Source organism: Lingula anatina, chromosome 9 (assembly GCF_051362555.1).
Source record: "Lingula anatina isolate TDL-2025a chromosome 9, LinAna3.0, whole genome shotgun sequence".
NCBI classification, from domain to species: domain Eukaryota; kingdom Metazoa; phylum Brachiopoda; class Lingulata; order Lingulida; family Lingulidae; genus Lingula; species Lingula anatina.
In genome coordinates this window covers 18,917,265-18,938,275 of record NC_141775.1, presented here as the reverse complement: position 1 = coordinate 18,938,275, position 21,011 = coordinate 18,917,265, and the positions used below count along the sequence as shown (strand labels likewise).

The following is a 21,011-nucleotide window of genomic DNA, read 5'->3' as shown; positions in this document are numbered from 1 at the left end:
ATTGAACCAATTTTAACTTTAACTAAAAAATGAAGTCATAAATAAAGTGATTCAGGCCTTTTTAAACTGAAAGCATCCTGTAGAACTTAATGTACAGGGTTAATATAAGGTTCATTCATAAATAAGTTTTATGTAACTAATTAAATATTCAGATAATATAATTTTCAGACTTGATCTAAAGTAGGAATTTTCAGAAATTAAATTTGGCCATGAAATTGGCCATGAAATCACCACTATGATATAATAAAGAATATATTTTGTGTTGCAGACAGAAATTGTTATCGTTGTTGTTTTTGCTTATAATTTCATAAAGTTAATCACTTACTTTAAAATAAAAAAAATTAATTTTGGGCCTATGCAGGGCCAATAAGCTGGTTGGCATAATTACAATGGGCCAACGTCGGCCCAACATCATAACCCTGACGCTGGGCCACCATCGGGCCAACCATTACCCACCATCGGGCCAACGTCGGCCCATCATCGGGCCAACGTCAGCTGGTTGGCAAAACGACGTTGGCCCGACGTCGGGCCAACAGATGGCCGATGAGCACGGACGTCGGCCCGACGCCGGCACCTGCGCTGGCCCGACGTCGGCCCAGTGCACTGGCCGGCCTTACGACGTTGGCCCGACGTCGTTAGGCCAACCATGCCGACGTTGGCCCAGCGTCGGGCCAACGCCTTGTTGCTATCTGGGGTACCAGCACTACAGTCCAGGCGACTTAATAACCTTCAAATATTTCTCTCATGATAAAAATTTCTACTTTCTATCAAAATCTTGTCACAAAAAGTCCTTACAGAAACAGATCCAACCTTCATCTCTTCTCCACTTTGACCTAGACACTAACCTAGGGGCCTATTTCATATTTCTGAACCACACACAGCGAGGGCGCATTGTTTTTCCATAATTGTCCACAGTTTATAGAATTTCTGAAATTCCTTAATTCATTTTTCTTAAAGTAATTTACTAAATTTCCGAATACTTTTACAAAACCAGGAATAATCCTAGTCTCGTGAAGTCAAAGTTTCAAGGGCTGCCATTTTTCTGTCTGTATGTCTTTATATACTTCCGTTTTCCAAGTTTTATTTCCAAAATGAAAATCAGAAAAACGAACTGACTTCCGTTTTTCCATTGAAACCATAATGGCAAAAAATAAACATGCTTCGATACTTCATTTCTTCACAGAAGGAGAAAAGGACGTATTTTCTAATATATTTCACTCTCTTGACATGGGAAAACAGTGGATGTTTCTATTTTCTATCACGTTTGGAAATCTGTCGTTTTTTGTTTTTTTTTATGTCACAAAAAAGCGGAAAAAACGAAAAATAATCTCGTTTTTCCATTTTTCATTTTAAAAGGAAAAACGAAAATCGAGGTTGATTTTCCATTTCACTTTGACAATTTATCAAATGAAAATGAAAAACGGCCGTTTTTTCATTTTCTGACGAAATGGAAATCACTTTGCCCCCCCATACACTGACCATATACATTGTACAATGCTAAATATCTGCTTGGCACAAACATTTGTTGAAATGGTTTAATAACAAGTTTATTTTTGTTTTCATTTGATGGTGTTTGCATCATAACATGGTGAAATGTATCATCAGGGAGGGAAATGGGAATTTTTCAGCACTGGTCCACTTGGACCAGTTGACTCTGGAGGTAGTGGTCCTAGGCCTTGGGGCACTGGTCCAATTATGAAAGAATCAAAAATGTGTGGACGGTTTTAACATACTGAGCAACTTCGTTTTTTAAAATTATTATTAAAATGCGCCAATAAAATAAAGCAAATTAAGTTTAATTTTCATGTTTTTATTTTGAACTTATTTAAAAGAATTGAAATCAACCAAATAACTCCCCAAAATTCATCAACATTTATTCACATTTTAAAAACTAAACAGCTTTTTCTCCCCACCTTTTATGGTTAAAGGAAATGATGCCACATCACACAATAGAAATCAAGTATTTTAACTATTAGGTTAAAAAATATAAAGGAGTTATTAATCTCTGTGTTTACCCAAACAAGGTTTGGAATTAGAACAATGGGTTAACACCCATTGTATTAACACGAAATAGGAAGTAACTTCAAAGTCCCAAAAGTTGAAATATAACCATAAAACGGAACAAAAAATCCTCGCCTTTTTATTTTCCTCAAAAATCCGTAGCTGTTTTAAAGGAAGGTACCCGAGCTCTCTTTTTTTTTACATTTAGTGCTAGGTTGTTCGCTTTTGTCATTTGTCGGTGTTTTTCGTTTTAGAGGCTCTGGCGGCTTTGTCACACCAGGCAAAAACCTCCACATCGCTATAAAATTGTAAGATAAGTTGAACTAATTCAATTCACACACTAAATGTAGTTTTGATTTAATTTCCAATAAGAAAATATTTCGGCAGCATGCTAACGGCCCCAACGGGAAAAGTAACGTTTCTTGTAAAATCTTGAATGTAACTATAAGCTATTGACATCGAAAAAGACCAGAAACCATTTAAAGAATTATATTTACCCTTCAAAACTACAAGACTGCACTCAAGTAAATTAGTATTTTTACCGAAAAGGTTTGTTGCGTACGTAGCTTTTCAATCCTCGAGGCTCTGCTACTTCATACGGCGCGAATGCTGTGGTAAAATCTGATTGGTCAAAATTGACAGTCTGATGCAAGAGGTCAGGTCGCATGCAAATAACGTCTGACGTGTTCGGAAGCGTCATTAAAATAGGTCAACACATCTGAAATTTGCGTAGTCTTCGATGCAGACAAAATTGGGAGCGTTTTTTTTTTTTCTTTTTTTAAAAGGAAAAATATCTAAGGACAAGTAAAAACCCCGTATATTTCTCATGTTGCCGCTGCTTATAGAGCAGTCGCCCGTTTGGACCAGTTACTGAGATTGGCACTCGCCAATTCGTTTTAGCGGTCGCATTTGGCGACTGGCGACCGCCCATTTCCCTCCCTGTATCATGATACATGTATTATGTATCACTATTATGATTATTACATGAAGTTTTTTTCTTTAGTGAATAACTTATCAACCTACAAATACATACGCCATTGTACTGAATCTGCCTGACTTATAGACTGTTCAGAATAAATTTTATCAACACCCATTTTTTTTTTAATTTGAAGCAGACCAAGTACATTTGGAGCAGGGCAAGTAGATGTACAGACATATTGTACTTGCCTGATGGGCAGGTGTCTCATTCTCACTCATAATTCTGATGGGTTCAGTGGAAATTGGTCAATAACAGTAAAAAGTTTCTCCACTCTACATACATTTTTACTAACACCTAGCTGTGTGCTTACTATAAAACTTAGAAATGCATGCCCTTACAGAACGTAAAATGTTGCTGAAGTACTCCCGGAGTATAGCAGGAGTACTCCAGCAACATAAAAATGCTGCCGGAAAGTATCCCCACAGGCTAGCCGCTAGCAGCTTGTCTCGGCTATATACAGTGCATGTTGCTGGAGGTAAGCGGTAGGGTTGCTGGAAGCTAGCCGCCAGTGGCTACACTCTGGCAACATATACACACTGTACATTTGCATGTAGACATATGCTTTTCTTGTATTGTGTATGATATGACAGCATTGATGTTTATTTATGATTTGTTATTTATTCCTATAGCAGAATGCTTTATGGATTATTTTGGCTATATAATCAGACAATCCAGAAGTGTCAACAGCCATAAAGTTGTTCTGTTTGAAATAAATCATACTCAGAAAATTTCACTTTCAAGCATTCTAAGAAATCGTTTTTATTTACTAGTATATGGTTTTTAAGAATAACATTTGGAATTGAACCTGTAGTGCATACATATTAGGCATTATATATATATACATATATATATATATATATATATATATATATATATATATATATATATATATATGTTCATCGTGATATATTCTTTCTCATCTATGTTTAGTGTGTATGACATAAATATGTGGGTCCATCAGCAAGCAGTTTAAAAGTTCCAAAAAGGTGGTCAAAACCATTTCATCAACATTTTTATCCAGTATAATAATAATAATAATAATAATAATATATATATATATATATAATATATATAAATAAATAAAATGCATTTAACTTTTTGTGTTACATAAAAATGTTTTTAGTTTTGTATATTTCATTATAATTTGCATGCTGTGACAGTATGAATACATGTACTATTTTTTTGTATTCCAAACCCAAGGTCACTGTTGTGTATGAATACACTACTTCCTGTGAAAAGTAGTTCCATTTCATGAAAAATGGTCGTCTGCTAGTTTTATTTGCAATCCACAAAGTCAGGAAAATAAGGTATCATCCAAAGTACTTCAACATTTAATTTATTTGTGTGTGTTAACAACAAACTGGTGATGAAATGTCTTTGAATCTAGAAGTGGTAAGACATCAAGAAACTTGACAAAGTACATTTGAGAATTTAGGTATATCTAAGCTTTCATGAACAGCTACAAGATGAAGAATATGAAGAACTGGACTGTTCTGTTGTGAGACTTGAGTTGTTCTTCACTGACAAATGGACAAGAAGTTCAGGGATTAAACAATGTAAGATGTTTTTCTTGTGACTTAATAAAAATACAAATAAAGCATACTATAAATTCCATTAAAAAGAGTTCTTTATCCTTATTCAAAATCCTAATCACTAATGGGTTCATGGAAATTTGTCAGTAACAGTAAAGTATTAACAATAGAAAATGTCTCCACTCTACATACATTTTTACTAAAGCACAGCTGTGTGCTTACTGAATTAAAATATGCTTAAAAGTTTTTTTATTGAAATAAAGGCAAACATATTCATGGATAAAAACATTGTAAGACTAATTAACTTTCAAATATTTACATAATAATCATATCTATCCACAGTTAATACATGTTACTCACCTTGTTTCAGTTCAATGTACGTGAATGTCTTAACATTGCCCCCTGTGTCTCCCACCACCAGTTGACCAGTAGCAGGGTTGATGACTACTGCCCTGGGATACTTCAACCCATCATCCTTAGTGACAATGTATCTGATAAACTGTCCCTGTGGACTCAGTGCCACTATCCTGTGGTTCCAACTGTCAGCAATGAAGATGTGACCATAGCTGTCTGTGCACACTCCATATGGTAAACTCAGTTCACTGCCTTCTCTGCTGCAGTCATACTTGTACAGATGATCACCAGTAGGTGACAGCACATGTACACAGTGTCTCCACATGTCTGATATCACAATGTTATCATTCACAGTGTTCACTGTGATGTACTCTGGTAATTCACACATACTGAGTGGAATAGTGTTCAGGAGCTGTCCACTGTCTGCATGAAATGTGAAGATGGACTTCTTTCTACTGTCACAAACCATCACATGACCTTGTCTGTTCAGTGTAATACCCTGTGGTTCCTCCAGTATACCCTGACCCATGGTTGTCACCTGCTGACCTCTGGTGGAGTACACTTGGACACATCTGTCACCCAGTGATGTTATATACAGGTGACCAGTCTGTGACACAGCCACATCATATGGTTTGTTTACTTTAATGTCAAACTTAAATTGTCCTTCATGTGTGAATACTTTTGTTCTGTTGTTTTCATCATCCACAACAAACATGTGTTCCTTATCTATGGCTAACCCAGTTATGCCAGTTATTTCTCTATCATCTTCCAGTTTAGCACTGAAGGAACGCACACATTCTGCTTTCTCTAAGAAAACATTAGGATGTGTAGCTGATGTTGTATTTGTTTCCTGTTCAGCTAATGGAGGTTGTGTCTGTACTGTCACCTGTCCTGATCTTGGATTTACACCTCGTCTAGACTGCCCTAACATGGCTTCCATTCCGACAGTAGATCCTGTAATATTTCTGTCAGCGATTGCTAAACTTTATGTTCACTTCTGGTGCTGCAGCTTGGAGATCACAGTAACATAAACACTTGCTCCATATACCTACAAGTCGGTCAGATCATATCTCTTTCTTTGTCAAATATGTTCAACATTATCCCACAATCTCCGTCCTGTTACTTCCTGGTTGTTGAACAAAATGGCGCCTCATTCATATAGACCATAATCCTTTGCGCAACACGACTTCCGGTATTTTTTTAATAGCAAAACTATAGACGCGCAAAAGAAATAACGTACAAATGTAACTGGAAAATAATAATTTAACATCAGATAAAATAGATATGCGTAAAACTAATATTTCTCATCACAATTATCACCTGTAACAGTGTTTTTTTATTTTATTTTATTTTGATTTATTTTTCTTTTATTTTTCTTTATTTATTTATTTATTTATTTATTTATTTTATTTATTTTATTTTTTTTTTGTTACACACACTGGACAATAGAAGTGAACCAATACTTTGGGGGAGATAAATGACTCTGGAATGATATGCTCCTGGTATCATTTTATAAACATCAAAATTCACAAAAAAAAAAAAAAAAAAAAAAAAAAAAAGAGAATAGGCCTACAATTCCATAGTACAGCGGTTTTATACTCAATAGTCATATTAGGAGTAGACCCAGGCATTATAACTTTCATTACTCTGCAGGGGGTGACACTTCTTTTGTCCAGTGTGTTTATTTACCTCCTTTTTTCCTTGTTTTGATTTACCTCAATTTTCTGCCGCCATCCCTGTCATGCGCATTTTTGAGCCACAATTTGATGCATGTCTTATTCAGCCTCCGTAGCTCTCGATCTACCTGCATCTGTGAAAATATAAAAAACTTAACTTAATCCTCCTATCTTAACAGTGCTAAATTGGACAGTAAACAAAAATGGTTCAAACAGGAGTTACAAAACGGAATGGTCTCATCAAAGGACAGAAATAGGTTGATATGCGTTTATCCTTAAGAGAATATATGTAAAAAGCATAAAAAGACAAAGTTGTTCAGAAGAAACAACCTTTACATTTTGAACTGTAACTTTACTTCAGGATCATTATAATACAATTAATATGTAAAAATATATCTGAGCAAACATTATTTGATCATTACGAAATGCAAACATTCCATTGCTTTTGTAAGGGCCAGGTTTTTTAGTGCAACCTTTCCGCACTTCCCAATACAGTTACACTGACATGCAATGTGTTAGTTTTAAAAATAGTAGACATGATCCTATCTACACTGTACCATTTCCTTGGAGGAAAACCCTCCCAGTGTGACAAGGTGGTTTGACCTTTGAAATAAATATAAATATTCTTAATAAGTAAAGCACATTTATATATATACATACAACAAATGATAAGTGTTCAGATTAAAATGTTTTTTTAATCATTTATAAAATAACCACTATTTTAAAAATCAACTTATTATTTATTCCATATGTAGCTTCAGCACAACAATCACTACATTAATTTTTATCATACTATTATTTTTTTAACTTACCAGTAATTTCATTATGCTTATCTTTAAGTATGTTTTCAACCCTTGCCACATCTTCCCTTGTCTCCATAGGAAATGCAAACTCGTCAATTAAGACAATATTGTCATCAGGACTTCTGTTCTATTTCAATTTTTGCTCTAACCTTGTAAGAACAATAGTGTTATTCTTCAGCATAGCTTTAATCTGCAGGAGGGTGGTGAAGATGAAACGTTATCTGAAAACCATAATAAGAATAATTTATCGGTAAAGAAATCAGATTGGAATTAATGAAAATACCTTAAAATGACTACCAAAATGCACAAAATGCACCATGTGTCGGGTCCGACATAAAGATCGTACGAATGTAGGGGTCCATGTTCCACCCTACCCAGGTTCTTCTAATATTTTACCTGTCACTGATACATGGGAGAGGGAATATAACCACAGACTCACATATTCAGTTCCAAGTCTAAAAGTCCTTTATTAAGTCCAAGCATTCAGCATTTATACACATTATCTACAGGGAATCTATCTGCATGCCACAGTGGCAGCAACTCATTTAAATACTAATTGCAATGCAATAGATAACAAGTGAGAGAAAGTTATATCAGTTGTACTTATCAGGTATGCCAATACAGAGGATGATAAATATTCATTCAAGACTGAAGCAAGGTGAATGATAATATGCTGCCTGATTGTATAAACATAATATGTAAATGAGTGATTTCATCACATGCATTTAGTGGACCTTAACACGAAGTCATATGACGTAATGTGTTATATTAGTCCAATAGTTATTAAGTAATGTGGTTGCCTCTTTGTATAACGCCGAGGTAAAGAAATTAACTTCACAATTAAAGGTATTTAGGTTTGACGTAAATCTCATACTAGTGCAGCACTGGATCCATGTAAAGATAACAAAATAGTATTTAAAGTAAGTGATGAGATTTGAACGGGGAGATTGAGGGAGACACGTAGAAGGAAGCAGCGGAGAAGGAGATTGGAAGCGACGGAGTACGGAGCTGACGAGTTAAGAGTTGCAGGCTTCATTTAGAATATGTAGTTACCTAGCGTCAACGAATAAATCATTTAACTGATCATTATGTGGACTTGGGTTTTCTTTGAGTGACCTTACGTAAATCTGACACGAACTGTGGAGTCTTTGGATCGCGTTATCCACTAAGTTAGACGAAAACGTAATGTCCTATTCCGAGCCCACGCTTGAATTAAGCGTACAAAATTATATAAGTTTAGGACATTCGTCATAGGCATATGTAAAAGGTTCATTACACATGTGCACTTCCATATGGCTAGTCTTAATTTAATTAACACCGAATTGCCTTTTTAAAAACATGAAAAATCTTAACATTACAAATATGCATATGTCAGATATTGGTGGTCAGAACACAAAACAACTTGAATGTAAACTGTAATATCTCTTCAGATATTGGTCAGTTATAAACGACCAATTTTCCATATATTTTCTATTCATCACCTTTCTACATGATTCGTAGGAATGGCTACTTCACCATCTTTATAATTTTCAGTTAACCTGAATAAAAAATACTGTAAGTAGTAATTTATCTCAGCGAGGGTTGTTTATTTATTTATTTATTTATTTATTTATTTATTTATTTATTTATTTTTACAAATTTAAGAGAGTCTCTTGAGAATTTTAACAAGCCGGGCCTCCTCGCTGCTGTGAATGCAGAGGAGACCGTGTTGTGTAAATGTTTTGAAATAAATACTACTTCAAGAGAACATCCCTGGCTTCATATAATAGGGCCTACATATATCTATATATATATGTGTGTGTGTGTGTGTGTGTGTGTGTGTGTGTTAAAAGGTCAAAAAGCTCGCAGTCTTCATACGTCACAGGTCTTGCGTAACTACCCACGTGCTACGATTTTTCCCTTGGGGGGGCAGCAAGCGGCCATTTTGTACAGGAGCAGTGTATACATGTAGATGGGTGAAAACGATACGTTGTTTTTAACCAAAAACGATGTCCCCGGGGCGAAACTGCCAACACCAAAAGTAAAGGAGCATACCAACGTTGTTTTGAAACGATGTGGTTAGCCTGTCAGTGACGAGTTAGGGAGAAAAGAGCAGCACTGATAGCAAGGTACTGTATACACGTGAACCGGCAAAGTTTATGATGATTTCATGTTGCAAAAGCATAATTAAATCAGTTAGTTATTTTCCAAACGATATTATTTGAATAGCAGATACGTAAATCAAACTAACAACAATAAACATTTTTGATGACATTGAAAATCAAAACCTGCGGTGCACGATAGGTTGGGGAGGACACTGCCACAGCAAGTACATGTAATACATGAATTTTGTTACACAACACCATATGCTTGTGTCATTGTTAACTCTGTGGTATTATTACTCAATTTACTGCTCAAATTAATACCTGATACTATTTCTCAGGCTACCAAGTACAAATCAACTTATTTTGTGGCAATTGACCTCCATGTTCCATCTTGTGTGCAGGTTGTTTATTATTATTATTATTTGTTCAAGCACATTTTAATAAAGTGTCTATGCTTTAACAAGAGAAATTTATGCTGAAGTTTAAAAGATTTTATCATCAGTAGTATGTACAATTAAAGCTATTAATTTGATTATGCATATTTGATTTTCAATTATCTTGATTATGATATGAGGTTTCTGCATTTTTCTCTTGCCCTCGAATCAATATCTAACAAGTAAATTGATGGTGCTTTAGTACAATTTTTGCTTTATACTTTCAGATGTAAAAACTGTGTAGCAGTTGGTAAAGCTGTAGAGATTGATGTGAGCATAGATCAGGGGAAATGGTATTAGAGAAACTAGGAGGACAAGACATAGATAATGTACTAGTAGATCCATCATCACAGCAAGGATAGATGGTGTGATCTTGTCCCTGAAGCTATGCCACAAGTTTTCAAACTGGTTGAGTCCTTAGCTGCGGTGTGAATCGCAATATGTACATTCAGGTTATACGTGGCAGATTTATGACAAAAGAGACCTTCACAATATACTTCAAAGAAGTCATTCTTGCATCTATGCCTCATCAAAAGTACACAGTTACAGTGACTAGAACATTGTCTGCAAATAGTGAGGCAGTGAAGGCTGCAAGGTGCCATTGTTTTTCAGTATTAAGAATGACAGTATCTGTTATTTATTTATTTATTTATTTTTATTTCTCATTTATAATGGGAGGGAGACTCACTTTGTTCTTTCTATGCCCATTCAGTTAAGGGTTGATGGCAATATATGGTAAATCTGTCATGCCTGTATGTAGAATTTCTCTGGCTCAAATTTCTACATTTATTGGGTGCATTATGAAGTTTCCTGACTGATTAATGAGGTTACTTGTAGAAATATCTTGCTTACACACATTTTGTGATATTTTTACTACTTTATACATATGATTATTTACATCTCATCAGTGGTGTGTGAAAGGTACTTGGTATTTGCATTTTAGAACTGTAGATCTGTGTACCAGCAGGGTTTTATTTCATATATCTGCGAATGTTTCTTAAAATAAGCTTCATGTTTGATAATTAATTGGTTTGAAATAAATAAACAAATAACCCAAATAAAATCAATTCATTTTATATTTCACATAATTTGTTTTTATTATTCTTCTAAGCATTTAATCATAACATCTCCCATCATTATACTGTTATTGTGTAATAACATTGAATGTTTCCAAGTTTTTATTAACAGGTTGATGCTAACGTATTACAAATGAATGTAAGCATAAAAGCATATTTCCTTACTCAAATGTATCAAACGTACCACTGGCATAATACCGGTAAAGATACAGGTAAAGATGACAGCATTGATAACTGGGTTTACAGCGCTGTTAGTGCAGCTTGGTTAGTGTCAGATTGTTATCTGATAAAGTTTGCTACTAGTACCTGAGAACAAAAGGTCTGGCACTTGACAATCAAGTTGATAAAATCACAAAACACCTGTAGAAAATAGAGTATACCCTGTACCTGCCCAACATTGATTTGTTCAGATTCTTGACTAAGGGGTGCGTTACAGGTGTCAAGGGCCAAGACTTGAACTTAGGGGTTTGGCATGTCACTAGGCATTACCCCCGATTTCTGTCCAAATCTAATAAAGCCTCAGTTGCTTAACTTTCTCCAAATTTCCAATATCTACCGGTTGTGTTGTTTAATGCTTGGGGTCTCTTCTCTGGCGGCGGTTAATTGGGGACACCTGTGCGGCCTGTCAACGCACCTAGATTCACTTTTGCCGGTGTCACATTTTTAATTGCCGTAAATATCAAATTCATGAATAGAATAAGGAAAAATGACAGTTATGAAAAAATGTTTGGAAGTACCTGTCACCTTCACCACAGTAACCATATGGGCTGTGATGCCCCCCGACCACAGGCGACACCTTGCGGAGCAAGCGTGCGTAATCCAGGGTGCAACTGAAAATAACCTTGACGCGCGACCTTATTAAATTATTATCGCTTAACAATGTGTCATAATTAAACAACTTCGGGAAATACTTACAATGTGCATCGGAGCTAAGGCTCTATTCCCAGAGCTTTAGATCGATCTATTCCCGCGGGGAGTCTCACTAGATTACTCTCAGATAATCCGGCTTAAATGTCCGTCCCGCCTACTACAAGCTGTAAGGATGTAATTAACTTTCGTGTCCGTCCGGCTGACAGCTATTTAGCGTGAACCCCCAGGGAGTTAGGTCGATCTAAAGTAGATCGATCTAATCTCTGGAAATGGGGTGTAAGATTAAAATTATTGTTATTATTATTTGTATCAGTAGTAGTTTTTGTTGTAGTGGTAGTTCGTTGATATGACTTTATAATGTCACTGTATTTCATTCTGATGTGCCGTTGGGGTCAAAGGTTTAATAAATTGAAATTAAATTGAAATAAGAAATAAAAGTGGCGGTCACAACTACCAAATTGAGTGAGTAATTATAGTCTCTTCCGTCTCGTTAGAGTGCAGCGCAGTTTTCAAGTCATCACATATGTCAGACGTTTTGCCGATATTTTAATAATAATATTTAGCTAGGCAGGACCACAAAAGAAAAAGGACCAATGTTCACTGGTTATATTCCAAGGTTTATTTTAAGATACAAACTTTACTTTTTCCAATTGTTATCAATATCATGCATAAATCTATTATGGGTCTTTTCCATTTTAATTCTTATTAAATTGAATTTTACGTAAATAAAAGCCACAGAAAACCCTTCATAACACACTGATACACCACATTTTTATTTTTTAAAAATATATCAGTCATTCTTTGCTAGTGGTGCACTGCGGGGGGACCATAACAAGAATGTTATTTCAATTTAGATAGCCGACCAAATTCTCATGACATCGTTGTGTATGTTTCAATAACAAATCAAAGAAGCTGCATGAGCAAGGAGGATATTGTTATAAAAGCAAAAGAAGAGAAAAAGCAGAAAATATATCGAAATTACCCTCAAAATGGCGCCTTTTTTTGTGGAATTTCGACCCTACCTCTATTTAGGAACAGTTTGTTTAGGGTTTGAATGAATTATTGAAGCAGGGAATACACCTACTGCAAGAAGATATAATAAACAGAATGTGCAAATGGTTATTTAAATAAAAATTTATTTGAAGTCACTGAAAAATGATCACAAAATTAGCTTAACTTACGATACATGCGGTGTCCCACCCCGATGAAAATTTCATCTAATCCTATCTTTCCGTATTAAAACTGTTCAATCGTCCAAAGTAGTATTTCGGTTAGTTTGTGTCACGAAATCCATGATAATATCAGTTTTCTTAAGAATTTCACATTTATTGCTCAGCAAGGTCGATATTTCTTCACTGCGTCCCAATATTACGTTCGCAACGCTGAAACTTCAGAGATCGATTCTTATCAGACGACTTTAAAATGCCGCGTGAAAATTATACATCGATAGCGATCTTCTTCCATACTCACTAACTGATAAGTTCTACACACGAATGGCTTCTTTTACACACTAAAAAAGCCAGCTCAAACTGGCGGGTGGCCCATTCTGATAACATGTTACGCACTGATGCTGTCGAGATAGGATGCAGGGCACAGGTGTAATTCCCTCGATTTAACCGTCACAGGATTGTTTATTGGGATCTTCTTTGTATGAAGGTGAGAAATAATGAGTTTCGTTTCATTTTTCTTCAATTGTTTCAACATATTTGTGTACCGATTGATTTTTACCATTCTATAAGTAGGGTGACTTCGTCTGAACTTTCGTTTTGCGTCTGTTTCACATGGGGGACTAAAGATCATATTGAACATGGTGACGCGGTGATACCGTATTCATGTTCTCTTGTTCTCGAAAACTCAATCATCGAAATTGAATTACTTTTTTTAGTTTTGTCTTAAATTAAGCTGCTACACTGTATTCCGTGCGTTTAAAATTTAACCGTCTGTAAAAACAGCAATAATGGATTACTAGCAACACTTACGTTACGCAATGAAGCACCGAAAATGGGTGAAGAAAATGTGTCTCAGTAATGCGTGTTTGCCACTCATAATGCACTGTACTTTGTTTGAATAAGCAATAAACTATTTGTGATCTTAGGTTATCCATTGTTCGTTATCAGAGTTAACAGATTCTTTGTGTGATTTTTTTTCAGAATCCCAAGAGTGGATGCCTTAGTGAGCACAGAACAGATATCACCATTGGTCTACATATGTCAGGAAGAATGTTATAATTATGAACTTTGTGTTACACTGAACTTCATTTTGTTAAATTTTGTATTTAACTGAACTTTATTGTGTTAAAATAATAATAAAAAAATAATATTTCTGATAAAAAACTACAATCTGGAACATTCTTTAGATCAACTTTGTTCAGTGTGTGTCCCATATGACAGAGTTACAGTAAATAAAATATGTGCATTATTCCTCTGTGTTTGTCAATTCCATTTTAAAAGCATGTGAAAGTGGTGTGCCCCTCATGAATGAAGTGTGTATGGATAATAGCAAAAATATTGTTATTATTTACATGATTATAAAAAGTTTTTGTACCTGCATCAATAACGTTACCGTGACCCACATATTCACCATTTTTATTAATTATGAAATGTGGATTAAATTCTTCAAAACCAGTTTTGAAGCATTGAGACAACACCCCCTTATGATTTAAACTAAAACTGAAAACATTCCATTAGACTTTCATTAGTTTGTGCAAAATATATTACCCAGGGTAACGTTCTTGGATTTGGTGGGTATAGCTGTTCAACTCTCCTGTGTGCCCTAAAAAGGGCAGCTGCTGTTTCCCTTTTTATGAAATGATAAACTGTGATGGTGTAGCTATCACATCGCAAAATTACAGCTTCCCAGAGAAAGTTTGAAATTTTCGGTCAAATTCAACATTTTGTAACCACTAGCAAAGAATGACAGATATACACTTTGAAAATGTATACCTTTTAATTGACTCGATCTTTTCAATAGGCAAAAAATACCAAACTTTCAAATACAAAATACGAATCTTATAATAATTTTTTTCATACCTATATCTTATAGGGCTATAGTAGGTGGAGCTTTCGCGTTTTGTTTCTTCCACTCAATAACAATGTTCTAATTTCCAGAATTTATTTTTAAAAAAGCTGTTTTATAAATCAACATTTTTCCTTCATGTAGGCCTACATTGAAAAGATCTGTCAATCAGTGTATTTAATTATTATTAGGCTTACCTATTTTACATGAAATATAGTGAAATCGAAGCCCAGTGGCAGCAGTCAGGCGGAGTAGAGTGGTCGACGCAGACGTCACGTGCAGCCGTCGCGTGCAGTAGGTCTACGTCACGTAAATTTTATAGGCCAATGAAATGCTTGGAAATTGCGCACTCCCAAATGAGTGAACAAAGGAAAAAAAAACAAAACACTTCCGCCGAAATGAGGTAACGTTATTACAATACGCATACGCGTATTTGAAAAAAAAAATCTACACTTTACAATGCGATGAGAAAATCGCGAATGGGTCACCGGTGGACCGGTCACCAGCTACATTACCAACGGCAATCTGCCACCAGCTAACCACCAGCAGTAGGCCCTGCTACACCAGTGGTCCACCGGCGGCTATAAACCGGGAGGCTGACCTGGGGTGCATTTGACCACGTGAGTGTGTTAGATGAATTGAGAGGAGATTACGTTCGTGCCTGTTTTGTGATTGTTTGTTTTGTTCTTCAAGTCCGATGAAATGTGTCCGATGTCCATTGTTTCACACCACATCCAAGCCAAGTTCACCAAAAATTCCAGCAAAATTTCGCCCCGCTTCTCTCTTTCTCTCTCTTATCTTACAAAAAGCTATCGTATCATGGGTAATCATTTAATTCATTTCTATAGGCCTATAAGATTATATACCGGTATATCTTGGGGATATTGTAGTGGGATATTTAACAGATACAAGAATGTCAAGGAGACACAATTTTTACAAGTTTTTGTTAAAGCGAAAAAAGTATCAAAAATATTAATGTAACAGATGTCCTGACCTGTAGTGCCCTTTTCTCCCAAATATAATTGATACCACACGGCTGGAGAGTTTATTTTTGACAGCGGAGGTAGGAGTTATAAGGCAAAACACACACACTTTCTCTCTTTCTCTCTCTCTCTCTCTCTCTCTCTCTCTCTGATCATTCAATAGGTTTTCGGCTTTAATTCCTTAACTCATTTTTTTAATTTCTATATAAGATTATATAATTTAAAAAAGAAAGGAAAGTCGGGATATTTAACAGATACGTCTAGGAGACAATATTTTTACGAATCTTTGTAACAGAGAAAAAAAGACAGTATCAAAAATATTAACGTAAAAGATTTCTTGGCCTGCTGTGCCGTTTGCTCCTAGATGTAGGCCTAACTGATTTCTAGATGGGTGAAGAGATCATTATAGAAAGCGAAGGCAGGAGTTGACAGGCATTCATGCCCCCCTTCCCCGCGGATCCAGGGTTCATGAAAGGGGGGGGGGCGCAGGGACGGATACAGGTTATTTTCCGGGGGGGGGCGTTTTTAGGGAATGGCCCTCGCCTCCTTAGCGTGGGCCTCGGGGTCTGGACACTCGGGGGCTTGTCACTCTTCAAGTCAGAGCTAGAGAGGGGAAACAGCATCAACGACCAGTAAATATCTACCATAATTTTTTTAAAATTCTTATTCGATATCAACAAAACGAAACTCTGCTTAAACTTTTATTCCTGTTATTTTTCTCTTTTATTTAAATAGAGCTTGAACATACATGTTTATAGAAATTAACACTTGTAAAAATTCAAAATTACATTAATTTTTTCAAAACAATTTTAATTTAAATTTCTATAAGCCGATTTAATCAAGGAGAAAAAACATTTTACCAAACTGTGTAGGTAAAAAGAAAAAAAAATAGAAATGTATTGTATAATCCATAAAAATACAATTGTAAACCCTGACGAAAGTGTTTTTTTCATCTTTGCACCGAAAACACAATGTCCTCTAAAAACTGCTCGCTGCGCCATCTATTAACAACTGGCCTGTAGTACCTGTGGCCTGTGGTGCCGTTTCCGCCATTTTCTGACCTGTCCTGCCGTTTCTTCTAAAGCGAGGCATTATGATTAGGAAAAGCGTCGAGATGGGAAAGAAGTTGGAAACAAAAACGACATCTCAGACCACGCGAACCTGCAGTCGTATTCGATTGCGGGGCCAGCTCCTTGATGTGGTGAACTAACATGCGTCATCTTGGATTTGAACTCGTGACTTGCCGTTTCCATGTTTTTTTTTTTTTTTTTTTTTTTTTTTTTGCAATCAAGCACGCTACCGACTGCGCCGTAACTGACCCGCCAACCACCATACGTACGAGTTTCATCTTTTAGTAATCAAAAGCATGTTTTTTAGAAATCATTTCGAGCTAAAAAAAATTACGTTTAAAATCTTAGGCTTCGATCCCGCGTGTGAGTGTCTACTGTATTTGTATCCAAGACGACGGAGTTATCACGGAGCCACAAAGCTTCGTTGGAAGGTTGCGGATCAAATGGAAACGTTCTACTTTCTTAAAGAGAGGGCCAGTTTGGCTGTTCATGTATATATCTGCTATAACAATCAATAGGCCATGAGCCGAACATATGCACTGCATACCGTGCATCGCCAGTCTGCGAACATAGTATTTTCATCATTGTTGTTAAAGTTCATCATGTACACGAGCTCTTATTTGAAAAGCTGAAAACAGAGCATTCCTAGATAGATTACTTTTTTGCTATGACAGGGGCGGATCCAGGGTTTTTTGAAGGGGGGGGGGGAGGTCAGCGGATGCGGTGTCGACCCCCCTCCCTTGCCGTGGGGTCCGGGGCCCGCTGAAGGGACCAGAAAAAATTGGTATTTCAAAGGGCAAACGGTGACATTTGGTACGGCTTAGAACTATGATGCAGCTAGTCAAAATTCTAATTTCAAGAGGGGACCATTGGTTTGATTTTTTTCAGAAATCGAAGGGGGGGGGGGTCAGGTCCTTACGAAGGGGGATGGGTATGAAAAAAAGCAAGAGCATGTTTGGATTAAGCAATAGTGGCAACGTGACTATTGAAAAAAAAACACTTCTTGCTTTTGTTGAAAGGGTAGTACGACATGCATGCATGCTGCCATGCCGGATTAGCTATTGACTCCATTGAAGTTTGATCTGTGGCGTAGCTAGTAAAGGATAGAGAACTATGACCATCCCCGCCTGAACATCATTTTAAAGACTTTAAAAGTGAATAGAAAGGAATAAACTTGTGAAACTATAATACCGATGTCATCAGGCACCATTCCAAAGAATCTAAATCAATCTAAATAGTAAACTTTAATATTCTAAAGCAAAATTTGAAGAGAAAGGAATATTTTAAGATACTGACCAGTAATAATTTGTTGTCAAATCGATCACTTATTCTTAATCCGCCATTGTATCTTATGATGTAAGTAACAAAATATGAGTCTAGACACTTCAATAGAAGTTGAATAACAAACACAGATTAACCCCATAGGACCCAGTTAATGCTGACCCATAAAGTTCTGCTGTGCCCAATTAATTCTGTGAGCTAGCCTTGAAAAGCCAGGTCACTTCAGTAAATTGGCCATAATTTATTTGTTTGCCTTTATTACCCATACAAAGTACACATTTTTAAAAAGCCAACATTTCAAGCTAAATAAAAATAGAATTACATTTAAATTCAACGTGCTGTACAAAGAATTATGACCGGTTAAAAACTACATTTTCATTTGATAATGGGTGAAATAAAACAAAGTTGATTTATCTTATGCACATCAATTTTTTATTTCTCCATAAATTTGCCTGAAAATTCACAGAGATGATGTCAATTATAGAAACTTTCAATCCAGGAAATTTCAGCAAGTTATCTCCATTAATTTCTAAGTTATGCTCGTTTTGCTACCAGGTATACCTATACTTGAGCCAGCTTTTCAGCTCACCTGAACATCGTGGCCAGAGCTGAATAGAAGTCAATTTTTAACACCATCTATGGCAAAAACATCTTTAAAACTTTTATCATGAATAAAGGGATATCTTCCCCTCTGTCTATATCATTGTCACTCGAAAACACCTGATCAGTGTCGTAGTTTTCAATCATTTCAATAACAGTATCCATTCGCAGGCCTCTTCCGTAGTGAGAAGTCGCCATTTTGATTTTACTTTCTTCAGCTAAGTCTAGGAAATAGCCGATTTCTCGCTCATATATATTTCTATCGTCCTTTACATCATAAATAAATGAATATCATCGTCACTGTCTATGTCACTGTCACACGAAAACTTCTCATCAAAGTCCGGGTTTTCAATCATTTCAATAACAGTATCCCTTCGCAGGTCCCTACCGTAGCGAGGAGCCGCCATCTTGATTTTACTTTCTCCACCTAAGTCTTGAAAATCGCCGTTTTCTCGCTCATATATATTTCTATCGCCTTTAAAAATGGTGGCAATGAGAGACAAGAAACATACCCGGATGTTAAACTATATATCATTTTATGACTCACGATACAAAAGAGTACAGAAGACGATCTTTCCAAGATACGCACATATGCGGTTTTGGGCGTTTGGGGTAAGCGATAATTGAACCGCACATATGCGGTGACGGGCTCTATGGGGTTAAGGCTCCATTTTAGAATAGATGATCCGAGTACTAACTGATCCGCCTACTAAATATGGCCGACCACACTTCACAAGAGCTGCCGCTGATTCTCGATGGTCTCCCCGCCTCCACATGCGCCGCCGCTGCAGGGGCCTTGCAATTAAACATCGGAGCCGAGATTAAATCCCTTTGATGACGTATGTGTCCTTTATGTCTCCTAATGCACACTAAAAGCAACAATTTATGGGAGCATTCACATCGAGAAGAGCCGAGGTCTATTAAGGCCGCGACCTAAATATGGCGGTCCTACATGAAAAGAAGACTGCTTAATCCATTAACGGTCTCTCCGCCTCTCACACGCCTCCCCGCGCGTCGTCCCTCGACTGGTTGAATTGAACAGCAACAATTAAAGACAAACACAAGTTTAATATTCAAATGGTATTGTGATGGCCGCTTTTGTTAACAAGTCCCTCGATCTATTAGAATGACTTATGCAGGAGTGGGGAGTGTTTTGTAGAGTGACTTCAGTTGATTGACATGCTCTTATGGTATTTTTAATGTAATGTAAACGGAGTGAAGGCTGCTAGAGATTGCATGAGGTAGAAATAGAAATGCAGGAAGCGGCACTGGTAACAACTGGAAAGTAGTTAATGAATAATAAGAACGACTATAACTGAGTCGTATATGCTACCACGCATATTAGCAAAAGACAAAAGTCAATACCATCATCACATTTAGTAGACAACCTTGAATAATGTTGAAAAAAAAAGCTTCTGTTTTCCCTTAAGATTTTGATCATCTAAAACATCTTTACTTTATTTTACTCGACAGTAATGATAGCATGAATATAAAAATACAAGTAAAATGAAATTGCTACAGCATAATCATCCAGCTTGTCCACAAGTATAAGAGACCATTCCCAGACCCTCTCGTACTAACTTTGGATTGAACTATCTCCAAGGGGATTCTCGCTTAATTGCAATTCATTACATATTTGGCGACCCTCGCCAGTTTACGTTAAAATGCGCCCAAAGAAGGTTTCCATTCAAACACAAAATGGCCAGAAGGAAAGGTAAGTGTAGGAGAAAAGGTAAAACTTCGCACGACGAAGATCGGCTGGCCGGCAGTATCACCGGACCGGTTGGGGTAAGTATGAATGTTATTTATATTGTCAGAACTAATATTTGGTAAATTGCTAAATTCTGTATAAATTTTGAGGTTAAGTATTCGGCGGCTTTTCGTTCGTTTCTTGCCGCGGTATCACGTTAGGGTTAATTAAGTTTTCAAATTCGGTGAAAAATAGGAGAGATTTGATTATTTAACGTAAATTGTTTTATGATCGTCAGAGTGCAATTTTTGGTTTCAAAGTCTTGCTTATTTAAGGTAAATTTTCATGGTCGGTAGAGAGGGACTTTATGGCTTTTCTGTAGTTTATATAGTCGATTTTATTCGGGAATCTCAAACATTTTCGATGTTGGGTCGCGTATTAAAAGTACGTGTTAAGCATATGGACAGGTTAAATAGTTTTCAAAAGAAACTAGAGATCGTAAGTGCACGGAAAACGTATTTGTCGGTAAAAATCTTCGCACAATTGATACGTGGTAGGAACGG

The 21,011-nt window shown here is 36.4% G+C and overlaps 1 protein-coding gene and 2 long non-coding RNA genes across 3 annotated transcripts in view; 2 read left to right on the top strand and 1 right to left on the bottom strand.

Annotated features, from left to right (window-relative positions):
* Nucleotides 1-4,831: 4,831 nt before the first annotated feature.
* LOC147760081 (uncharacterized) lies at nt 4,832-6,110 on the bottom strand. The gene has a single exon (XM_086994825.1). The coding sequence runs from the start codon at nt 5,804-5,806 to the stop codon at nt 4,865-4,867; it is 942 nt and encodes a 313-aa protein (XP_086850951.1). The 5' UTR covers nt 5,807-6,110; the 3' UTR covers nt 4,832-4,864.
* Nucleotides 6,111-8,305: 2,195 nt separating this feature from the next.
* LOC147760076 (uncharacterized) overlaps nt 8,306-21,011 on the top strand; it is a 94,280-nt gene continuing 81,574 nt past the window's right edge. Inside the window, exon 1 of the long non-coding RNA XR_015331152.1 lies at nt 8,306-8,360. This is a non-coding gene — a long non-coding RNA (uncharacterized LOC147760076). The remainder of the gene's footprint in view (nt 8,361-21,011) is intronic.
* Nucleotides 13,379-14,346, top strand: LOC147760080 (uncharacterized). Its single transcript, XR_015331239.1, has 2 exons — nt 13,379-13,465; nt 13,960-14,346. It is a non-coding gene; the product is annotated as an uncharacterized LOC147760080 (long non-coding RNA).